Genomic DNA, 24,714 nt, shown 5'->3' with positions numbered 1-24,714 from the left:
CGTGCAATTTCATGAAGGCTTTGTGTCAGAAACACAACATTTGAAGTAGGCTTTTTCTGTACTTGTAAGCACCATGGACACAACACTTAGATATTGAAGTGCAATACTACAACAAGACCTGGTAAGACCAGAAACATGACGCCTGTAATGATTAAAGTGCAATTACAAGAAGACCTTGTAAGACCAGTAATACAGCATGGCACAAGTGATTAATTGAATGCGGCCCTTGTAAGACCTGGACATGAAGAACAGTGCAGAGGCCCTTGTAAGACCAGGACTTGGAGAACAGAGCAGAGAACTAATGATAAAACATTGAATGAGGCCCTTGTAAGACCAGGACACAGAGAATAGAAAATAATTTAGAATACTATTTACAAATATTCGGAAAATCACACACAAAGTAACTATATACAACTATTCTCATTTAAAATTTTAAATGCGGCCTTTGTAAGACCAGGACATATAGAATAGAAAATAATTTAGAATAATATTTACAAATATTCAGAAAATCACACACAATGGAATTTAAAAATAACTCTTTTTTTAATGTTTTTTTTTAATGTTTTTTTGTTGTTGTTTTTTTTAAGGGTTTTTTCACATTTCAAAAACGGTCGCCGCCTCCATTGCTGCGTCTGCTCGGCACACGTCACAGTACCATGTACCCTCTGGTACCATGCCGACGTTGACGCACTTGGCGTGGTGCCAGAGGGTACAGGAGTCACATTGTACAAAAAGTCGTTGCCCTCCCTGCCCGCAGAAGGCACACCTCACTGCCTCCCGGAGCTCCCTGTCTGCCTCCTGGGCCTCCCTGGCAGCCCGGGCCGATGCCTGTAGCGCCTCTCTCTGCTGCCGAGCTTCCTGCTGTGCTGCCTTCTTCTGCCGTTTTGCGGCCTCCCGCACGGCCGCTAATGCAGCGCGCTGTGCAGCCTCCTGCTGCTGCCGGACGACGCGCTGGTTTGCCCGATCCTGCCGGGCCTGTTCTCTTCTGGCTTCCTCTGCCCGCTTCTCTGCTAGTAGCGCAGCGTGAGTGTCGCTGGTGATCACTCTGGCGGGCAGAGGCATCCTTCTTCCCCGCCCCCTGGACGGCCGGTCGAATTGTGGCGGCATTAGAATTTCGGCCAATGCCGCCGGGATGACACCGCCCCTTACCAGGGGGTTGGGGAAGCGGCGACAACGCTGGTGGAAACTACGGTGGTGGACAGGGGTACGGGGTCGGGCACGGCATTGGCGGCAGCGGTGTTGATGTGGCTGTTGGAGGCAGTGGGGGTATCCTCGCCGGTGCTGGGATGGGAGGTGGACGAGTCATCGTCTTTGTCCTCCTGGTCGATGTATTCATCCCTTGGGCGGGTGGTAAGGCCTTTGACGAGCTGCAACACAAGAAAAAAACAGAAAAACAGATACTATGAGTGCAGTGTTTAAACAAATGAAGATACAAATCATTTAACTTTTCATGATGGTTGTATTAGTATTATTATTATTTTTGTCAACTCACCTTGGACTCTTCCTGTCCAGCGGGAACAGGCCTGTGTTCTTGAACCCACTCTGGATGTTGTGTGGGTTACAGGCCTGTGTTCTTGAACCCACTCTGGATGTTGTGTGGGTTACAGGCCTGTGTTCTTGAACCCACTCTGGATGTTGTGTGGGTTACAGGCTCAAACGCGACCTTCAGCACCGGCGTGAAGTTCTTCTTCCCGATGATGAGGTTGCCTCTCACCAGCCCCAGATGTCTCGCCAGATCTGAAAATGCCGCCTTCAGAGGGCCGTACACCGACACATCCAGCGGCTGGAGCACATGGGTGGCGTGCGATGGCAGGCACGCCACCTCGATCTGGTTCGCCCGACAGAAGTCGACCACTCTTGTCCCAACATGAGTGTCATGTTGGTCCATGAAGAGGAGGAGTGGTCGCTCCTGCCGGGCATATTTCACGAAGTGCTCCAGCCACTTCAAAAAAAGCTCACTGTCCATGTACCCCGTACCAGACACACCGTAGAGCGCATTGGTGGGCCCTTCCAGACCGTAGGCTGTGCTGGGGAGGCACTTTGCGAAGATGACAAATGGTGGTATGGCCTCCCCAGCAGCGTTTACGCAGCAGTGCACCGTGACGTGTTCTCTGGTTGTCACCTGCTGCGCATAGACGGTCTTTTGGCCTTTCCCACAGAGAACACGCTTTCTGGAGGAGCCCTTGTCGCCGAATCCGGTCTCATCGCAGTTATAGATGAGCTCAGGGGTCCCGCGGAATCCGAACCGATCGTACAGGGCCTGGCAGATGTGGAATAGCTCGTCCACCCGTGCCACCGTAGCCCCGTGAATCCTCTCGGTTTCGATGTAATTCGGTCTTCTTGAGGCTACCGGGGCAGCCGTGGCCTACTGGTTAGCACTTCGGACCTGTAACCGGAGGGTTCGAACCCCGACCGGTAGGCCGCGGCTGAAGTGCCCTTGAGCAAGGCACCTAACCCCTTACTGCTCCCCGAGCGCCACTGTTGTTGCAGGCAGCTCACTGCGCCGGGATTAGTGTGTGCTTCACCTCACTGTTCACTGTGTGCTGAGTGTGTTTCACTAATTCACGGATTGGGATAAATGCAGAGACCAAAAAAAAATATCAAAGTATAGTTTATTTCCTTTCACTGATTAGTGCACAAAGCACAAATGTCAAACCTGCCTTTTGAATACAGTAATGGCTCTCCCTGGTGGCACTTTTATTTATTCAAAGCCTAGAAAACTTGGTCTAACACAGGGGTCGGCAACCTTTTCTTTCCAAAGGGCCATTTTTTGATGGTAAATACAACATTAAATCAGTCTGGGGTCAAAAGACATCAGAGACGTTTTAACACAGATAGTCAGTCACTACACTTTACTAAACTACCATTCTATGCTATTATTGTCATGGCTATACTGTATTTTCCATTAATTTCTATCATAGAAATATAGATAGCCTATCTAGTCCATATACTTCAAGTAAAGCTTGACAATTAAATGAAATTATATTAAAATATTTTATTCATTTTCATATTAAGAAAAAGCTGGGGCCCCTGGTCTAATAGTTAATATAGGCATACTGAAACAGAATAGTTAACTGTGTAGTTTTGGTTCACAGTTTATATTTTAAACTGAAAAAATATATAGGCTACTTCTGTGTAACAATATATGGCTATCAAACGACGCTAGTTCAGTCTCTCGTCTCTTCTCGCGACGTATTCTGAAGGACCGTTACAAAAGTAAAAAAACCGTCCTTTAATTTTCACGCTAACATTTTAAACACAACGGAAAAAGTGAATTCAACATGTCTACTTGACTTTTCATCTGTTTGCACTAACACATTTTGCCACAAGTCGTCACTATAGTTGTTTTAACTCTTCCCCACTCTATTTGAGGACAAACGCCAAACCCGCCCCCATGGCCATTTTGAGAAGTGTTCAATGCAGAAAAGGTATGTCGCCATACTTACTTCTCTAGTGCAGTCCGTTCTCGTTGGTAGTCCTCCAAACGAAGTCCAGCAGAAAGATGACAAATCAGGGTTTCCAACGGTATTTAAGTTTTTTGTTGACCCGGAAATGATTAACTACATTCGCTGAAAAAAGTAAACTGTACGCAACTGTGTGTTCACGTGAATATCAAAGAATGTTCAGAGACAGCTGTACGTAACACTGGTATAAATTCAATGTCAATGGAGATTTGTGGAATTTTACAAATAAATTGGTCATTATGTCTTTCTGGATTTGTTGAGGGTTTTTTGAAGAATTTTATCATAATCTGTTAAGTGTTTGGGATCAGTTCAAGCCTAAAAGTGTAATTTTTTAGCGTTCGGATTTGTAATAAAATAACTTAATATCAGACCATGCTGCTGCCAGTTACTGTCTGGTTGTTAGCATGCTAGCTAGCCTCTTAGCTAAGGTAACATTTTAAACGGAGAAGTGTAATTTCTTTGAAATGACACTTAGCTGAATAACATTACTGACATTAGTTAAAGTGGATAGTTTATACTCAAGTGAATTTGCAACAGTATATTAAGTTTAAGCGAAGTCCTTCAACTACTAGTCACTTGTTAGCGCATAGCTGTACTATTGCCAAAGCTACTACCATCCACTTGTATAGCATTTTAAGCTAGCGTTAGCTAGCTAGCTAGCTCGGTTCACATGACTAATTAAATTATTCATATCATGTCCTAAAGAATGATTCATTGGTATCATACACGATTATATACAATAATACTGTGAACACAATTATGTTTATTTGTTCTTATTGCTTATTAAGAGAGAAAGTTTATTTAGTGACGTAAGGTGACACTCCCACGTATGCAGACCGGAACTCCCGTTTTGCTCCCATAGTAACGAATTATGTTGCTCTATCTTGCTAGTAATCAAGGATCTTTGGCTACACCAAAGATTGTTAAGGCGGAGCAAGATATTTAATCAGGAGCCACTTCCGGGAACCCAGATCGCACGAGGGGGGGTCATAATCCCCCTTTATGCAGAGCAAAGGCAGCGACTGCTCCATTGAAGTCTATGGGCATAGCTCAGAATTTTACCACATATGTTAAGGTCTTGGTTCTATAGAGTTAGGAATGTGAATTTCGGGCACGTTTTCATTATCCTCAAACCCTTCTAAACATTTCAGGTACATTTTTAGCATTTTTGAGCATTCCAGTCTGGAGAAAATCGACTTTTTATATCAGGTGTCGCCCGGTTATTTATGCCGCTGCTGTTGGCGGTTGCAACGACGGCTCATCAATACCGTCATCGACACGCCTCTTTATGCAGACAGGATTCGATCCCCATTTTGCGCCCATAGACATGAACTACGACGAAGTATCTTGCTCCACCTTAACAATCTTTGACTACACTGCTCTCCGACATGCTGCTATTTCCGTCCGACATGCTGCCAATCCCATTTTAGTAGGCTACCGCCATTCCGACAGTCTACCAATCCTATTTTGATTTACAAATTGATATCCACACCTGCCTGCCACCGGATTAGCCCCATCAAATGTCTATGCAATCAGTCTTTGATAATTTAACTACAAACTCAAGTCTTTCGAATGAGTTCTTTAAGAGAAACTCCACACTATTGCACACACGCTGTTCACTCGCCATTTTTCAACTGTCTGTCTGATCTCACAAACTTTGTGCGGACTAATACAGTAGGCATTTTACAGTACAGTAGGCATATTACAGTAGGTTCTGGGTTACCTGGAGCACATGTCCAAGGCAGGTGAACACCTGTAGCACATGTCCACACAAAAGGCCTATGGGCCCTTAGGGCCTTATCTAAATGATCTCAAACGCATGGTCACTAACCAATCAAACGCATGGTCACTGGCCAATCAAACGCATGGTCACTGGCCAATCGGCCAATCAAACGCATGGTCACTGGCAACCAACTAAACTTCTCAGATCATGTTGCCTCAGTCGCCTGGTCATGCCCTTTCGCACTCTACAACATACGGAAAATCAGGACTTACTTGTCTCAAGATGCTACCCAACTTCTGGTTCAGGCAATAGTCATCTCACGACTCGACTACTGCAACGCCCTCCTGACAGGTCTCCCAGCCTGTGCAGTGAAACCACTTCAGATGATCCAGAACGCGGCGGCGCGCCTGGTCTACAACCAACCCAAAAGGGCACATGTTACCCCGCTGCTCATCCAGCTACACAGGCTACCTATGGTGGCCCGCATCAAATTCAAGGCTCTAACGCTTGCCTACAAAGTAGTCTCCGGTTCTGCTCCCACCTACTTGAATGCCCTCATACAGACATACGCTACCTCCAGACCGCTGCGGCTCCTCAGACCTAACGACGTCTAGCTCTACCACCAGTACGCTCAGGCCAATCCAAACTTTTCTCATCTGTTGTTCCTCGTTGGTGGAACACACTGCCAGTTCCTACAAGGGCAGGGACATCACTCTCCATTTTCAAAAAACTCCTGAAGACCCAGCTCTTTAGAGAACATCTCCTCTCATAGCAACACTTACAACAAGTCTTGCTGATCCTAGCACTCACCAGCTGTCTTAAACTGACACATAACTGTTAAAAACCTAGACTGTATATACAGAACTGGACAGTGTGCCGTCTTAAGAGTGATGCGAGCGTTAGTCCAGAGCCCCCTGGTGGCTGGCTGCAGTACAATGTGTAACTCTGCCCATCCCCATGTATTTCAATGGCCAAGTAGCCAACTTTCCGTGTCACTTTTCTCACCTAAAACTATTTTTGTATCAACAACTTTTTATTCGAAAAAATAGTTTTCAAGATGCTTCAATACACACAATTTTTCTTTTCTCGCTGAAATATTTTTTTTTGATGTTATATTAACAATCTAAAAAGGGCATGTTTACACCTATGATTGACAGCTGGCTGGCTGCAGACACGACGCTTTGTCCATTATGTTTCACCGTCTAGGCCAGTGGTTTTCAAAGTGGAGGCCGCGAGGGGGTGCCAGGGGGGCCTCAGCAAGTTGGAAGGAAAAATAAAAGCAACAAATAAATACATTTGAAAATGTTAAAATATACTTATTACTATTAGGGTTGTTATACAATGCCATTATAATAATGTGTCACATATCTGAACATTATATTTTTCATGATAATGACTGGGAATAATAGTAGAGTGATAGCTCTCATATAGCAGAAATCCCCAAATACAATTTTTACACACTGTATGCTCCATCGAAGTGTTTGTGGCTAAAATAATTATTAGGATTAGCTTAATGTATTTTTACATTTGCCGTAGTATTCTCGATGGGTTTAATAACACATCAAGGGGGTCCTTGGCCAGAACCTAGCGGTATTTGGGGGGCCTTGTCGTGGAAAAGTTTGGGAACCCCTGGTCTAGGCTGCAGACACTACCACGTCATCGCTCACTTATTTTAACGACACCTGATTTCGACACATAATCTAACCTAAATAAGTGTTGCTGTTATTATCATTATATATCTTATCACAGTCTGCCTAAATACATATTTATAGTCATACATTGTGTAGTTGTTTGTAAGAGACATCGTTGTTAGTTGTGACCGATTCTTTGTGAAAAAAGATATGTGCTGTTCTTTCGTAGATGCTAAGTATATTAGCTCATAGCATGCTACATCATGCTAGCATTAGCCAGTTGATAGGTAAAGTAAAAGGGCTCTGCTTGCTATATTGATCCGAAGTGACGTTAGCCATAGTCACCATCATTCCTACTTGTTTCAAATGGTTTAACGTAACCAGTGATTGCCGCCATCATCGTTGCAGCTTCATTTGAATACACTTTGTCACTGGAGAAGGCGATGTTAAGTTTCATTAACGTTAACTCTTGCTTAGTTTTGCGAATGGCAATAAACGCCACCTAGCCTGCTAGGTCGACAACCTCGGTATGCCCATTTATGAATCAGCCCGACAAATAATGTTACTTGTGTTTTAGTGAACACGTTATTGGACCATAGCTTAACGTGAGGAGGGATTCAAAGTTACAAATGGCCAATTTGCTTAGTATGTTCAGAACAGCGGTATCTGAAAATGCGTTAAGGTATCGTTGTTACCTGCGATTGCACTGCTGGAGAAGCATTTTGCATTGGTATGATTTGATCAGGTCTTGCCAGTGATGTGTAAATCCTCCCGTAGACGTACATCATTTCAAAATAATACGTCTAAATTGAAAACTGTGACAACTCATTGATAGGCTCTCTCAATATGTCTGTAATCGTATGCCTCTACCACATGCTTGCTAGTCTTTCACCAGAGAGGGTGCTCCATTATAAATCAAAAATGTAATACTGCAGCCTTCATGTCAGCTGTAAAAATATGAGAACATGGACCTACTACATCAGGATACTCTGTAAACATTTTACACATAATCAGGAAGCTACTTTGCTGTTCAGTGTGTGATGTGTTTAAAGTGGTACTACGTTTAAAGAAACATTTTTATTCTTTGTTTCAAGTGCATGATGGTTATGGTTACCCTTAACAAATACAAAACAATATAATACTTAAAACAGGGATCAATCAATAGCCTAATGAAATAAACAATGAAAATGAGGGGGGAAAGCAATAATAACTGATAATGCCCATTCAATCAATAATATAATAACAAAAACATGGTAAGACTACATTAAGGAGAATATCAATAATAAACAATGTCAAATTAATCAACAGCCTATAATGAAAATAAAACAGTACTACTGCATACAAACCATAATGTATAAGAAGTGCTTAAAAGACCAAAAACTATCACAAGAACGAAGAGCACTGGGCAACTCATTCCACCAACATGGAACCACTGAGGAAAAGAGTCTTGAATTTGACCTAGCGTTTAAGACTGGTCGACACAACAGATGCTCATCATAAGACCTCAGTGGGTGGTTGGGGATGTATATCTTGATCATTGAATTAAAATAACAAGGAGCAGATCCAGTCAGTGTCCTATAGGCCAAAGTGAGAGATTTAAATTTAATTCTGGCTACTGTAGGGAGCCAATGGAGAGTAACTAGGAGAAGAGTTACGATGTGTCCTCTTTGGCTGATTGAAGACCAGTCATGTTGCAGCATTCTGAATGATATATCACACAAAAGAAATAAAAAAAAACATTCAATATTGATTTAGTATCAACTAATAATTATTCTGATATTAATATTCTTGTAATGTCTACATCTTTGTGCAGGCTACAGTTAAATACTAAGCAATGGCCTCTGACTTAAATACCAAGGCAGTTAAATGACCGTGGTATGGTATAGTCTACGTGATGCACAGGACTACACAGTAAACCCATTTAAAAAGCATCATCATCTCAGTATACCCATTTAAAATAGGCAAGGATACATATTTAATAACATTTGGGGTTGCTCACAGTGTACCCACCACTACAACTAACTAACTAGACTACACCACTGGTTAAATGGCGCATTGCAATTTACAATTTGTGTGAGTTCAGGGCATACAGAAAGTTGAAGTTTGGGTGACATCAATAAAGAAAATAGAAACAAAGGGATGTGTACAGCCTCAAGTATGAATGATGTCACATTAACAGAAGGTTCAGAGCAGCGGCAGACCTTTCTTGGTGCCAGGCAAGTTATTGAAAGTCATGTGTTTTCAGAACGTAGTGGTGCTGTGCCATGTCCCATGTATAAGGGGCTTCAGGTTGATCCAGTGACGGTGGGTGATGATGTCAGGGAGATGGATGTCAGGGGACTTGGAGAAAGGGGGAGGACATGCCACCTCAGACCACCCCAGCCAAACCACTTCACGTTAGGGGTGGGCGATATATATCGTCTGCGATAATATCATGATTGTTGTTTTAACGATGTGCAAATTGACATTATCGAGTATTTAAATTACTTATGGGGAAAAAACACTCGAAATCACGCACTGAAGACTCATACATTTCCAGGAGGTAGGCTATGCGGGAGAAGTGCAGCAGAGCAAGTGTCACGTGATCACTAGTGGGTCACAACGTTGTCCCACGCACACCTAATGTTTATTTTGTGCAGCAAGAGTAGCCTACTTGGGATTTTATGCGGCTACTTCTGTTCAAGTAGCATTGATGAGACAGTCACGTTTTGTCCTACACGGTATTATATGGAGAGAAAACATTAGCCTTTGAGTATTTTAATAGTCAGTTGTAAACAAATAACTATTATCATGTAACTCTTTTGTAAATGGACTGAAGTTCGCTCTAAATATCTACGTTTACCGATTATGCTAACCGTTAGCATCTCTATGGGATTTCTCATATACATTAGCCATAAGCTAACACATTAGTTTATATTCTGTAACTTGGAATGCTAACCTACGTGATTGCTCTAAAACAAAACATATAAGGAAATAACTGAGATGTAGGCTACTCTGTTGGTCTGCTCTTAGTTTTACAGTGAATCCTATGTAAAGGTTTGAAAGTAACTCCAGCTTCAGACTTTCTCTTGGGAAACTGTTAGGCCTATTCATCTTCTCTAATGTAGCTGGCTAGACCATGTCATTGCAACACACACAAGTGGGGGCAGAATTGGAAATGTGTCATAGAGTGACAATGCATTGGTTGATTTGGTTAAAAAGTCACAGGTTAGGTTATTGGTTATTATTGTAATGATGCTATTCATAAATAATGAGCTGTAAAGTAAGTCAGACTTTAACAAAACATTTTTTTAAAGGATATCGACTAATTATCGTTATCATCAAAATCACAAAAAATATCGAGATATTATTTTTTGTCTATATCGCCCACCCCTACTTCACGTAGGCATTCCCTTGCTTGCAGACTAATGTAGACCATGGAGACCACCTTGCCGCCACCTCCAGTACATTCAGCCATCACCCATATCTTACCTGCAAAAAGGAAAGTTACAATAAAGTTAGTCAGACAATTTTACAACATTACAAAGCATCTAATCAGGCACTCAACACCACTAGTAATACCAATTAATTAAAATATGTGTGTAATAAACTTCACAGCCTACCTAATGTTAACTACACATTTAAATATGCGGTGTGAATGTTATTAACTTGCGTCAGCTTGAAAAATAACGTCATCAGTATGACTGATCATGGACGTTAGATGACAAACTAAGGTCTTTCTCAAATGTTCACCGATATCCCTGGGAAGTGACTGGTTCTTGGCGTAGTGTTTAATGCAGGCGTTTCATTTATCGATCATTCACTTATGCGGTCTACAACTACCGACCTAGCGATCTATTTTTTACAGTCTATCTATGCTACCGACCTACCATCACAGAAGTAGCTCTAACAGAGGTGTCTGTCGTTAACGTTAGAAAAAATGCAACGCTGGCAAACTGGCTAGTAGTTACATTAACATGAGGTTGATGAGGTCCATGCTTCACATTACGTTAACTTGCGTTGCTTTATCACATCATACCGTTGCTTTATCACATCATATACTGTACTGACTGTCTAGTGTTATTAATCCCCATGTACAGTCAATGGTTACTCCATGTTGAGATGGCATACATTGAGATATTTGAAAACAGCAACAACTAATAAAACCAAGTATATCATGCATCGACTCTTACGGGAGCTGTGTGCTAATCTTCACTTCAACGACTAACTTAGCCTACCGGTAACGTTAATGTAGCTGCTAACGTTAGCATGTAATTCGCTGTCCGTATTTCTGTTGTTAGCTCATTAGTATTCACCATACTAAATTGTCACAATCTATAATCAACATAATAAGCTCTCTTAGACGTATTTAAGAACACCAATAGACAAAAAAAACTTTTCAGTTGATACGGAACACTTACCAGACAAGAACAAACCGATTGTTGTTTGTACTGTTTAGCTAACTCACAGCCGCAAAATTCATCCAGCCAGCTAGCCTTCGGCGCCGAGTCGACCTGCGTTGTGGAAAGGAGAAGGGGCGGGTTTCACTTGACAAGGGGCGTGTTTAACTCGCTGAGTGGCAACTGAGTGGGCGTGCCTGACCGCGACTCCTCTTCACTGCGCATGCTTCAACTTTTGCTGCGCAGCCGCACTTCAAATTGGCTCCAAATTTTCCAAGATGGCGTCGCCTCGGCGGCTTCAATTCCATAGAACACTGCAGAATGCAGCCACACTGTCCAGTTCTATATATACAGTCTATGCTATAGTTAGAAGCTAAATAATAGGCTAACGTTAGCATTAGCTAGTTGGGTTCTACAAACTTAAAAATAACATGGGAACAGATAGGTACACACAACTGATTCCTCCTCCTTAATTTCTATCTCTATCATGACAGTCATGCATTATTGAAGGCATGTTAAAGAGTATAGAAGCTAGAAGTATCAGAATTGGTGGGTAGCTTAGGCTAGGTTCAGGGGCGTAACTATCGGTAAGCAGGGTACGCAGTTGCTTACGGGCCTGGTCCAATCAGGGGCCCGCATCACACTGAAATACATGATTGACAGCCGGGCCCCCTATCGCATTAATCGTCACTCGCGACCGGGCCTTTCATTGTAAAACGTTCCCTCTAAGAATGTCATCTGACTACATAAATACATGTATAAAGTAATTAAGCAAATTTATTGGAATAAATAGTGTCAACAACATATTTTACTGATCATTAAATACATGTTTGAAACCAACAATTATGGATTTTGACGTAATTTGTTTCGAATTGGGACCGGGAATTGTGGGATATCGTAGCCTAAGTGAACATGCGTAGTGCGTTCAAAACAGTATTGTTGAACTTGAGACAGAGAATGGAGTCGTCGTCAAATTACAAACACAAAAGTGGCTTTCAAAAGCGAAAACGAAAGGAGGAATTAGAGAAAGTAAGATCTAAATTACCAAAAATAGGAAGCTTCTTTAAAAAGATAGCACAGGAGGGCGAGATCGACATTGAGCTGGAGCAAGACAGTGAAGCACCTGAAGCGACCGTTGACAGTAGGCCTAGCAGCTCACTGGCTAATGCTAAAGGTGAAAATGTTGAGGAGGAATGGAGTGATGCACCCGCAGAGAGCTCGGTGGCCTGTGCTAACATCAGCGGGTCATCCAACAGTGTTGAGGAGAAGGAGGTAGATTCTATGCCCATCACTGCTATATCATCTTTGCATGAGTATCCAACGGACATGGGACATTTTCCTGAGAATCTAGACTCAAATGTTAAACGTTATATACTATCTTTGGGGTCATGCAAACCTACTGGCCGTTTCCCACGGGATCCCGCACAGGATAACCGCTCCTTTACTACGGCATATTACGTTTGCCATACAAAGTCTGGTTTGGAGATACCGAGGACATGGCTGTGTTATTCTCCCTCACTAGATGTAGCCTACTGCGAGCCCTGTTGGCTTTTTGCTATATCAACATGGAAAACAAACACCTGGCGTAATTTATCAAAGAAAATTCAACAACACGAGTCATCCGCTGTACATAAAGCTGCATGTGTGGTGTGCGACCACTGGCGTCAGAACAAAACTATGGATAAGGATATGGAGAGGGACATACTTCATGAGGCCAGCTTTTGGAGACAGGTACTACACCGTGTGATTAATGTTACACTCACTCTAGCTATGAACAACATTCCCTTTAGAGGACATGGGGAACAAATAGGAGAAATTAACAATGGCAATTTCCTTTCTATCATTGAGCTCCTGGCAATGTACGACCCAGTGCTTAAAGATCTGATTAGCCGCCCTGCTCGCTCGATCAAGTACCTGAGCCCATTGATACAAAATGAGCTAATCGAAATTCTTGCAAAACATACTCAGAAACACATTCTAGATGAAATACGATATGCTCCATTTTTTCCGTGATTATGGACACAACACAAGATGTGGCTAAAGTAGATCAGATGAGTCAGATCTTCAGATATGTCATAGTTGAGCGAGATGCTCTCGGTGTTGCCACTAATGTGAGGATCAAAGAGTCTTTCGTTGGATTTCGTGAGGTTAACGACTCGTCGGCCAGCGAGCTTACAAGGGAGATTGTTGCGGCTGTGGAGGACAACGGCTTAGACCTTTCTAAGTGCAGGGGGCAAGGGTACGACGGTGCCGCAAATATGCGTGGCATATACAGTGGTGTCCAAGCAAGGATAGCTGCCAAGGAGCCAACTGCTGTGTATGTACACTGTGCCTCACACAATTTGAATCTCATCCTTAATGATGCGGTGAAGATACAAGAAGTGAGACAGTTCACACAGAACACAGAGTGACGACACAAGCAATGACTCCAACATAACACTGAAAAAGTTATGCCCGACTAGATGGTCCTCACGTTATGAAGCAGTAACCGCTCTAAGATATCGGTACAACGATGTGATGAAGGCATTGGCAAAACTTTCACTGACAAGCCGAAAGAAAGATGAACGGGACGAGGCTGTATCGTTGAAACAGGCAATGGAGAAATTCTCATTTGTTTGTCTTGTTGTCTTCCAAAGCAAAATCCTGGAGCGAACTAATGTGATATCAAAGCTTCTACAATCGAAAGACATGGATCTGGCTACAGCAGTCCAGCTACTGGACTGCGCCATCAGGGACCTAACCCTGTTCCGAGAACATTTTGAAGATGCCAAACAAACAGCTAAGGGCTTTTCAGAGAAGTGGGGAGTGAGCAAGGCATTTGAGAATACTCGGTTGAGAAAGGTGAAAGTGCATTTTGATGAGCTGTGTCAAGATGAACGTTTAGCAGATGCTGAGTCTTACTTTTTTGCGTCCATGTGTTTAATGCTTGCCTTGATATTGTCATCTCTCAGTTGACTCAGAGATTCAGCGGTTTACGATCAACAGTGGACAATTTCAAAGTTCTTCAGCCTGAGACCCTTTGTAAGGCAACAGATGATGAACTGTTTTTGCAAGCAAACCTGCTGGTGGATATTTACAAAGACGACATTACTACTGATTTCCCAATGCAACTGTTATCATTCCGTGCATGCTTGAAAGGCCGCATCTCTCAAATGAAAACAGTACAACAGCTGACGAAGATGCTAATCGTCGAGAACAGCTGCATCACTGCGAGTTTCGGGGAGGTTTGCACTGTTTTCATGATTTTTTTGACCATCCCAGTGACAGTGGCCTCTGCAGAGCGTTCTTTTTCAAAACTGAAACTGATAAAAAGCTATCTCAGGTGCTCAATGGGACAGAGTTGTCTCTCTGGACTAGCCATACTGTCAATTGAGAATGCCCGTGCGCGCCATCTGGATCTTAAGGACTTAATCGACAACTTCGCACAGAGGAAAGCCCGGAAAATGCAGCTGTAAACAGTGTGTGTGTGTGCGTGCGTGTGTGTGTGTTTTCATACTGGATTCTTTGACAAACGTTTCTACTACTGAGCAATGAGAATAACCAAACTCTATAATTTCACACTGGAGAACGCGTCTATCTTGCACACACCGCACATTTCACACTGGGCAGACAACATAGGCCTACACATGACACCCTGCATCCTGGATATTGTGTGAGCATTGTATATTTTTGTTTGTGATTATATATGTTATGAACCCTTGTAATGTAACCCTTGTTCACGTCTTATGCTCGTTATGCACTTATGGGGTTAAGTAAATTAGCATTTATTCATGCTATAGTTCATGTTACGATTATCTTTGTTGGACCAAACCAAGTGATAAATAAACTTGTTTGAGTTTGGGAGCAATGCATCTTCTAAAGTTATTCATTAGCCTTCAGGTTAGAATAATGATGTCTGCCTATTTATCTGCCTATCTATGCTTCACCTATTTATCTGCCTATCTATGCTTCACCTATTGGCCATTTAATGGTTTAAAGTTGAAGTATTCTCCATCAAGTAGACGCATGCAAAAATGCAACATCTTAGCTGTCTAATATTGTTCATATTAATGACATTGGAGAAAATATGCTTCCAGCTGCATAAACGTAGGCTACTTACCGTTTTTCCTAACAATTTGAATTTTCAGTTTCATGTAGCCCACCTGTGACATCCATAGACATCTCTGCTTGCCTACTCACATCATATTTTGGACGCACCTATCTGCGCTCACGCACAGGAGAGGCTTTCGCTTTCTAAGAACGTCAAAATTACGTTATTTTTTTTGTTTTTGTAAGGGGGGCAGCTCAGTCGAAGAGAGACAGTAGTGTAGCCAGAAATGGGTGGGCACATAAAAAAACGGGTGGGCAAAGCCAATTTGATTGAACATAAGAGGGGCTTAGATTAGATACCCCATACAAGCATTAATGATAGGCATGTTATATTTATGACATAAAAGTGGAATTTATTGAACGATTTGATCACAGCTGACAAATTACATAAACATTTTCAACTGGAGCAAAACAATGCATGAACGTAGCTTCAGCGCGTCGCATGATACACAATTAATAGATTGGCCATATTGGACAACTGCAAAGCCTTATCATAGGCATGTTACATTCATGACATGAAAAGTTGAACTGATTCTTGAGCTCTCAGCAGAGTGCGGTCTTCTTGCGTCTTTTTAGATGGTGAACATAAACGAAGGGAAGCCCTCTATTTTGACGGGCATGACTGACAAGTAGCTAGGCGTATGCTATGTTCCTGGCTAAATGAACACGAATGATTTATCATTAATGCAATTTCATATTGTCACCAGCAGTGTTTTTTCATATGTTACATGCGCCCTCACCAGTATTTTTTTGTTGTTTTTGTGGTGCACGTACTCCTGATATTGTTAATCATGTCATCTCTTATATGCTGTGTCTCAAGGATCTTATCCTGTCCTATTCATGGTAGCCTACTCGTGGACATTGCGTCATCACGTGCTGTAGTAGGGGGGCCCGCCTTGATAATCCTGCATATGGGCCCGGTGTTGGCACGTTACGCCACTGGCTAGGTTGCTAACGTTGACCTTTTAGCTAATAATTTGGCTCAGTTAACAGTATTTACCACCCGAATTTCCTTACATTTAAAACTAAACCTTACCTCTGAATAGCTGTGCCTCCTCTTCCACAAAGATTATTCCATCCTACAAACGTGTTTTCTGTCACACTCCAGAAGCTCCTCTGTTGAAAGTTGCTGCATCACTTGGCGAATGAGTGAGGACTAAAGTTGACTTGAAGAAAAAAGTAACGGTCGCTCCAAAATCCCCTCCCCCAACAACATTTGAGTGACACATTACTGTTTGGGCTTTTTTGTGAATTATTTATAAAAGGTAGGCCTACATAAATGTTCCAGAAAGGGTAAGCCTACATGTTGCTATGTTTGGGGCTAAAGTTATTTTTAACCAATATGTTTTTAAGAGTGTAAGATAAGATAAAGAAGGAAAATACAGTAGTTAGTATTTACAGTACTGCAGTGGCTATCTTTTAGCACTTTTACATCCCTCACCCTATGCTGCAGTGGCTATCTTTTAGCACTTTTACATCCCTTCCCTACACGTGGTGACAACACACTGGATCACTGCTACACACAGTTCAAGAACAGTTACAAAGCGAAGTCTCTACCAGCTTTCGGAAAATCAGATCATGCCGCTGTTTTCCTACTGCCTATGTACAAACAGAGAAGTCGGACGGACCCCCAGTGACGAAGGAGGTCAAAAGCTGGACTGACCAATCGGAAGCCAGGCTACAGGACGCCCTTAGCAACGCGTTGACTGGGAGATGTTCAAGACTTAACTCTGCTGACATCAATGAGTTTACGGAAGTATCATTGAGTTACATCAATATGCTGACTGATTCCATCATCCCAACTGTAAGATCCAAGCTTCCCTAACCAGAAACCATGGGTGGATAGAGAAGTGAGAACGGCATTAAAGACACGCACTATGACTTATAATGCTGGGCTTATTTCAGGGGATATGACGGATTACAAAGCAGCATCTTATAGTTTACGAGTGCAATTAAAGATGCTAAGCGGCGCTTATAGAGACAGAGTTGAAGCTGATTTCTTGGAGGGTGATCCAGCACGAGTGTGGAAAGGACTCGAACCATCACTGGCTTTGAAAGAAAGTCCCTCCTATGATGAATGTGAGTAAAGCCCTCCCTGATGAACTTAATGCTTTTTATGCTCGCTTTGACATGAAAAACACAGACTATATTGGACTAGCTGCAGCATGTGAAGCAAATGAGGATGCACCTTTCTGTGTCTCTGAGGTCGATGTGAGCAATGCCTTTAGGAGGGTAAATTGTAGAAAAGCTACTGGACCGGATGGAATTTCTAACAGGGTTTTGAAATCCTGCGCTGCTCAGTTAGCTCCTGTGTTCACTTATATCTTTAACACATCATTGGCTCAAGAGACAGTTCCTACTTGCCTCAAGCAGTCTGTTATTGTTCCAGTATTTAAAAAACAAAAGTCCATCATGTCTGAATGACTACCGCCCAGTAGCCCTGACGTCTACAGTGATGAAGTGTTTTGAGAAGCTTGTGAAAACATTATCTGCTCATCCCTCCCTGCCTCCCTTGACCCCCTCCAATTTGCTTACAGAGCCAACAGGTCTACAGAGGATGCCATCTCAAACCTCATGCACACCACCTTAACTCACCTGGAGGGAGGGAATGGGAATTATGTGAGGATGCTGTTCATTGACTTTAGTTCAGCATTCAACACGATAGTACCTCTCACCTTGGTCACAAAGATGAAGGCCTTAGGACTGAACACCACCCTGTGTCACTGGATATTTGACTTCCTCACCAACCGTTCACAAGTGGTTAGAGTGGGGGGTCTGACATCTGAGTCATTAACCATCAGCACTGGTGCTCCCCAAGGCTGTGTTTTGAGTCCACTGCTGTACAACATCTACACACATGACTGCAAAGCCAACAGTAGTCATACCTCCATCATCAAGTTTGCAGATGACACAGTGATCTTGGGCCTGATTAGTAACAACAGTGAACAGTTCTACTTGGATCAGGTTGATGAGGTGGCACAGTGGTGTCAATCTAACAGCTTGACACTGAATATCAATAAAACCAAGGAAATGGTAGTGGATTACAGAAGGCAGCAGCAGAACTACAGTTACACCCCACTAATGATCAGCGGGCAACCTGTAGAGAGAGTCACAAGTTTTAAATACCTTGGTGTCCACATTACTGAAGACTTAACATGGACTGTTAACACTCAATATGTTCTGAAGAAGTCCAGACAACGACTCTACTTCCTTCGTCAGCTAAGGAAATTCAAAGTTTCTACATCCATCATGAAGGTCTTCTACACTTCAGCGGTTGAGAGTGTTCTAACTGGTAGCATCATCACCTGGTATGGGAACTCCACAGTTAGAGATTGTAGTACTCTGCAGAGAGTAGTGCGCTCAGCTGAACATATCTATTCCAGAAGAGTACTCCTAAGAGCCCAAAAGATTCTGAAGGACTCTTCTCATCCTAACAATGGATTATTCCTACCGCTGAAATCAAGAAGACGCCTATGTAGTCACAAAGCCAGAACTGAGAGACTCAGGAGAAGTTTTTATCCCCAGGCCATCCGAACTCTGAACTCACACTATACTGACTTTGCACACATTCACTCCTCAGCACTCTCAAACATTTCCCAACTCTGAACTCACACTATACTGACTTTGCACTCATTCACTCCTCAGCACTCATGACCCCCTCCCACACACACACACACACCCACACACACCTACAAGACTTTTAGCACTTTTACATCCCTCTCCCTATGCTACAGACCTGTTATTTATTTTCTTATTTCATCACACGCCCAAAACACACACACACACACACACACACACACACACACACACATATCTGACTTTCTCCAACTTTTGCACACTTTTTATTTATTATTTTGATTTCTCCTCCATCTACCCATGTCCTTGATTGCCTAGCCTTCTGCCCCCACCCCCCTCCACCCCCATCCCCAACACACACACTTACATCATCACTGTCATCACTTCACATACATACAGCACACTGCTTGCTACAGTAAGCCTCCTCTACATACTTGCTGCACACTGCCCCCCCACACACAGCACATTGTCTTCAGGATCTTCTCCAACACACATCCTCTACATACTTACAGCACACTGCCCCCCACCTACCCACACACACACACACACACACACACACACACACAGTCACTGCTCCACTCCCCTTCCCCCCCACACACACACACATCTTCACTGTCATCACTCACATACATTACATACAGTACTCTGCTTGCAATAGTAAGTCCCTGACCCCCTACATACACAGCACATTATTTCATCAGGAAGCTTCTCCAACACACATCCCCAACATACTTACAGCACACTGCCCCCCACACACAGCACATTGTCTCATGGGAAGCTTCTCCAACACACATATTGCACACTGCCCCTCCCCACATACACAGCACACTATCCCATCTCCCCTGTCATCCCCCCAACACACACACCAAGACCCCTGGCAGTTGGGTTAGCCCCTTGAGCCGTGGATCTGCCCAAGGTTTCTTCCTTGGTAAGGGAGTTTTTCCTTGCCCCTGTTGCTCTTGGGTGCTCCTTGTTGGTGCCCTCCACCCAATCCCAATCCTCCCCCACCTTTTTATGCAGCCCTTGCCACTTAATCTACTAAACCCCTCTTCTACTGCACTTTTACCCCCATTAATGCACAAATAGGCTGACACCAGACATAATTTCACTGCATTTCTTACTTCCAGTAACTATATGCATGTGACAATAAACTTCCTTGTATCCTTGTATCCTTGTATGCTGCAGTGGCTATCTTTTAGCACTTTTACATCCCTCACCCTATGCTACAGTGGCTATCTTTTAGCACTTTTACATCCCTCACCCTATGCTGCAGTGGCTATCTTTTAGCACTTTTACATCCCTCACCCTATGCTACAGAACTTTTATTTATTTTCTTATTTCATCACACGTCAAAACACACACACACACACATATCTGACTTTCTCCAACTTTTGCACATCTCCATAGAACTTTTTATTTATTATTTTTGATTTCTCCTCCATCTACCCATGTCCTTGATTGCCTAGCCTTTCTGCATGTGGACATGGGTTTACTGTAAATTTTACAACAGTCTACTGTAAAAACCATATACAGTAATGGTAGTGTGAAATCCACAGTAAATAACTAGATTTCACAGCCATTTTTTACAGTGTAGTAAAAAAGCTAGACCATATTCTTGGTGAGCAGGTCAGGCATTATATTTGTAAGTTGAAACAAAAGCACTTTGAGCTGGGTGAGAAAGCGGACAACCTGCTTGCTAGGCAGTTAAAAGGGGTGTAGGCAGATAGGGCGATCCATAAGGTCTCATCTTCTACTGGACAGTTGCTAACTGGTCCTAAACAAATTAATGATCGGTTTTTTGACTTTTACTGTCAACTTTATGCATCAAAGTCAAGGGCCACTGATGTTGAGATCTCAGACTTTCTCAACACATTGGACATTCCAGTTCTAGATGATGTAATAAGACAGGAGCTGGATTCTGACATCACACTGGATGAAATCAAAACAGCTATTCGCTCCTTTCCTAGCGGTAAGGCTTGTGGTCCTGATGGATTTGGCATAGAATTCTATAAGGCACATATAGAAACCATTGGTCCACTACTTCTGCGTATGATAAACTGCTCTATGAAGGAGGGGATTTTTCCCAGCACTCTTTATGAAGCTCATGTGTGTCTTCTACTGAAAAAAGACAGAGATGACACTGATGTCACATCATACCGTCCCCTAAGTTTGCTAAATAGCGACCAAAAAATTATTGCAAAAGTTCTTACGAACCGATTAAGTCAATATATCAGTCCCCTAATCCACCCGGACCAAACAGGTTTCATTCCATATAGATTCTCCTTCTCTAACACTCGACGCCTGTTAAATACAATGTACTCTAATAAGTTACCCCATGCTGCTGTTATATCGTTAGATGCCCAGCAGGCCTTTGACCAAGTTGAATGGTTTGCCGCTCTTGAAAAATTTGGCTTTGGTGGTAGATTTATGAAAATGTTAAGAATACTTTATGCATGTCCAAAATCCTCCATATTGACTAATTATGACAGGTCCGCCCCATTCCTGCTGGGCCGTGGCACCAGGCAGGGGTGCTGCCTTTCCCCTATGCTTTTTGCCTTAGCTCTTGAGCCCCTGGCAATAGCTATTAGAGCCAGCCCCCAAACTGGGGGATAATTTGTGGCACATCTGGAGTGTACTATAGGCTTATATGCAGATGATGTGATCCTGACCCTGTCAGATGTTAGGACATCCCTGCCCCCCTTGCTTGATTTGATAAGAACATTTGGTCAATTTTCTGGATTTACTATTAACTGGGACAAAAGTCTATTCATGCCCCTATCCGATGGCCTAGACTCTAAATATCTTGAGGATCTATCATTTAAAATTTCCACTGATCAGTTCAGATATTTGGGAATCAATATCACCAAAAACCCCAAACTTCTCTTTAAATGTAACTATAATGATTTGACAGACAAACGTAAAGCTATGATAGACAAATGGAAACTCCTCCCTCTTTCCTTAATAGGGCGTGTGAATATTATCAAGATGATTGGACTTCCAAAATTTATTTATCTTTTTCAAAATGTACCTATTTTTCTTACAGCTGCCTTCTTTAAGTCTTTAGACTCTATCATTTTGCCCTTTGTATGGGCCAATAATCCTCCAGAACACAGTTGCATGTACAGTGTAGCCATGGGTCTGGTGAATATAGCCTACCGAATGCAGATGGCTACAAGCTCACGCTTTGCCTGGTCTAGACTAAAAGCTTATGTTTCTAAGAATGCACGAGCTCCAGAATCTTTGGTAGCAACCCTGCCCCTGGTAAAACAAACGTGTTTGTCAGAGAAAAAAACTGATCATAAAATGTATCGTAAGGATCGATGGTGTTGTAGAAATGTAGCAGAGTAAAAGTACAGATAATTGCTGTAAAATGTAACGAAGTAAAAGTCAAAAGTATGCACTATACATTTTACTTAAGTAAAGTACAAATACGTGGAAAATTTACTTAAGTACAGTAACGAAGTATTTGTACTTCGTTACATTCCACCACTGGTGCCCACACAACACAAATTTGATCAACTTCTGATTTGTAACCCCACGTTTGTAGCCCTCTTTCCATCAGTTACCTCTTCTCTTCACACTAAAGACGCCGGAGAGGAGATTTCACATGGGCTGTGGCTAATGGCATTAGAGAGAATCAAATAATGGAGAAAACATTAGGAAGGGCAACTGAGGAAGGGCAGTGTGTCCCGAAACGTCACATGTGGTGAATAAAAAGAAAATAATTAATGGAGCTCTAGTGTCTCTAGTGTCTCTAGTCTAGTGTGTCTAGTGTCTCTAGTGTCTCTAGTGTGCCTAGTGTGTCTAGCCTAGTGTGTCTACTGTGTCTAGTGTGCCTAGTGTCTCTAGTGTGTCTAGTGTCTCTAGTGTGTCTAGTGTCTAGTGTCTCTAGTGTCTCTAGTGTGTCTAGTGTCTCTAGTGTCTCTAGTGTGCCTAGTGTGTCTAGTGTGTCTAGTCTAGTGTGTCTAGTGTGCCTAGTGTGTCTAGTGTGCCTAGTGTGTCTAGTAGTGTGTCTAGTGTCTCTAGTGTGTCTAGTGTCTCTAGTGTGTCTACTGTGTCTAGTGTCTCTAGTGTGTCTAGTGTGTCTAGCCTAGTGTGTCTACTGTGTCTAGTGTGTCTAGTGTGTCTAGTCTAGTGTGTCTAGTGTCTCTAGTGTGTCTAGTGTCTCTAGTGTGCCTAGTGTGTCCAGTGTCTCTAGTGTGCCTAGTGTCTCTAGTGTGTCTAGTGTGTCTAGTCTAGTGTCTCTAGTGTGTCTAGTGTGTCTCTAGTGTGTCTAGTGTCTCTAGTGTGTCTAGTGTGTCTAGTCTAGTGTGTCTAGTGTGTGTGCCTAGTGTGTCTAGTGTCTCTAGTGTGTCTAGTGTGTCTAGCCTAGTGTCTCTAGTGTGCCTAGTGTGTCTAGTGTCTCTAGTGTGTCTAGTGTCTCTAGTGTGTCTAGCCTAGTGTCTCTAGTGTGTCTAGTCTAGTGTGTCTAGTCTAGTGTGTCTAGTCTAGTGTGTCTAGTCTAGTGTCTCTAGTGTGTCTAGTCTAGTGTGTCTAGTCTAGTGAGTCTAGCCTAGTGTCTCTAGTGTGTCTGTCATGAGCTCTCTCTCTGCCTGGTAACACACGCTGATTAAACTCTGATGACCTCCACCTGTTCCTGCTCTGCTCTGCCTCACCCTCGTTTACCTACCAGCTGCACTGCATTCACCACTCATCATGCCCGGTATATAAAGCCTTGCTTTTCAGTCCACACTTGTCAGATCGCCTGCAAACCCGCGCACCAGTTACCTGCCTGTCTTGGGAAGCGACTCTGACTCTTTGCCTGTGAACCCAGACCATTTCGACTACTTCTTTTGATCTCCAGCCCCGTAATCTTGACCTGCCTTCCGTCTCTCTTCTACTTAATACAGCCTAGCCCTTGACTGTACTGCTTCGTTTCAATTGCTGTTTGTGTGTGTGTTTCCCCAGGACTTCCCAGGATCATCCAGCTCCTGCCATTGCTGCTCGGCTATTGGGGAACACACACACGCAGACTCTGGAACTCCCGGAACCCTGAAACCCCTGTAACCCCCAACCCTTAAATAAACATTCTAACGTGGCTTTTGTGGTCCTCGCCCCTGTTTGGTGTCTGACAGTAATGATCTGACCAAACATGGACCCAGCGCACGGTCGAACCAGCATGGAAACCGGCCGAACCAGAACCACCCACCGCCATGCAACGCCTGGAAGAGACTGAGAGAGAGGCAAACCGCAACACACTGCTGACACTGCCTCCCTACTTCAAGCCGCCTACCAACAGCTTCAGCAGTTCCAGCAGCAACAGCAACAACTTGCAATGATCATTCAACTTCTCACCAACCTTTCTCCTCTGCCTGCTCCCCACCGCCCAGCCCCAGCCAGCCTGCTCACCGCCCAGCACCCGAAGTCTCCTGCCCAGTCCACTGCTGCCGCGGGCTGCCGGAGCCCCAGAACCCAGGATCGGCAACCCAGAGCGGTTCGGCACCCAACCCAGGTAAGGCGTTCCTGGACGAGCTGCCGCGGTCCAGTTTACCCTGCAACCCAGGACTTTTGCCACTGAAGGGGCGAGGGTCGGCCACGTGATCACTCACCTGACGGGCCGAGCTCGACTCTCTGGGGAACGGGGCGGAGTTTGGCGCCAGACCCCAGCATGTGCAACCTTCAACCCTATTCGCAGAGGAGATGCTCAAGGTATTCGATTTGGAATCCACCACAGCCGAGGCATCTCGGACCCTGATGAGTATTCGCCAAGGCAGAAGGACTGTTGCGGATTACTCCATTGACTTAACTGTGGCAAGTCGGAGCTCCTGGAACATGGAAGCATTTGGTGGATGCCTTCCTCCACAGCCTGGCGG

The 24,714-nt window shown here is 43.4% G+C and overlaps 1 protein-coding gene across 1 annotated transcript; it reads right to left on the bottom strand.

Moving 5' to 3' along the window:
- Nucleotides 1-533: 533 nt before the first annotated feature.
- Nucleotides 534-24,511, bottom strand: LOC125311856 (MFS-type transporter clz9-like). Its single transcript, XM_048270219.1, has 3 exons — nucleotides 24,451-24,511; nucleotides 1,493-2,346; nucleotides 534-1,367 (listed from the first exon to the last, which is right to left on the bottom strand). Exons 1-2 carry the CDS (start codon nucleotides 24,509-24,511, stop codon nucleotides 1,559-1,561), a joined length of 849 nt encoding a protein of 282 aa, XP_048126176.1. The 3' UTR covers nucleotides 534-1,367; nucleotides 1,493-1,558.
- Between the last annotated feature and the right edge of the window lie 203 nt (nucleotides 24,512-24,714).

The sequence above is a fragment of the Alosa alosa genome, chromosome 18 (assembly GCF_017589495.1).
Source record: "Alosa alosa isolate M-15738 ecotype Scorff River chromosome 18, AALO_Geno_1.1, whole genome shotgun sequence".
Classification (NCBI taxonomy): Eukaryota; Metazoa; Chordata; class Actinopteri; order Clupeiformes; family Clupeidae; genus Alosa; species Alosa alosa.
The sequence above is the reverse complement of the archived record's forward strand: the minus strand, read 5'-3'. Positions and strand labels throughout refer to the sequence as shown.

Excerpts from the sequence above, each read along its gene's own strand:
- LOC125311856 (XM_048270219.1), bottom strand. The coding sequence starts at position 24,511 with ATGCTGGGGTCTGGCGCCAAACTCCGCCCCGTTCCCCAGAGAGTCGAG. Across the intron at positions 2,347-24,450 it reads AGTCGAGCTCGGCCCGTCAG|CCTCAAGAAGACCGAATTAC; the intron begins GTGAGTGATCAC and ends CTGCCCCGGTAG.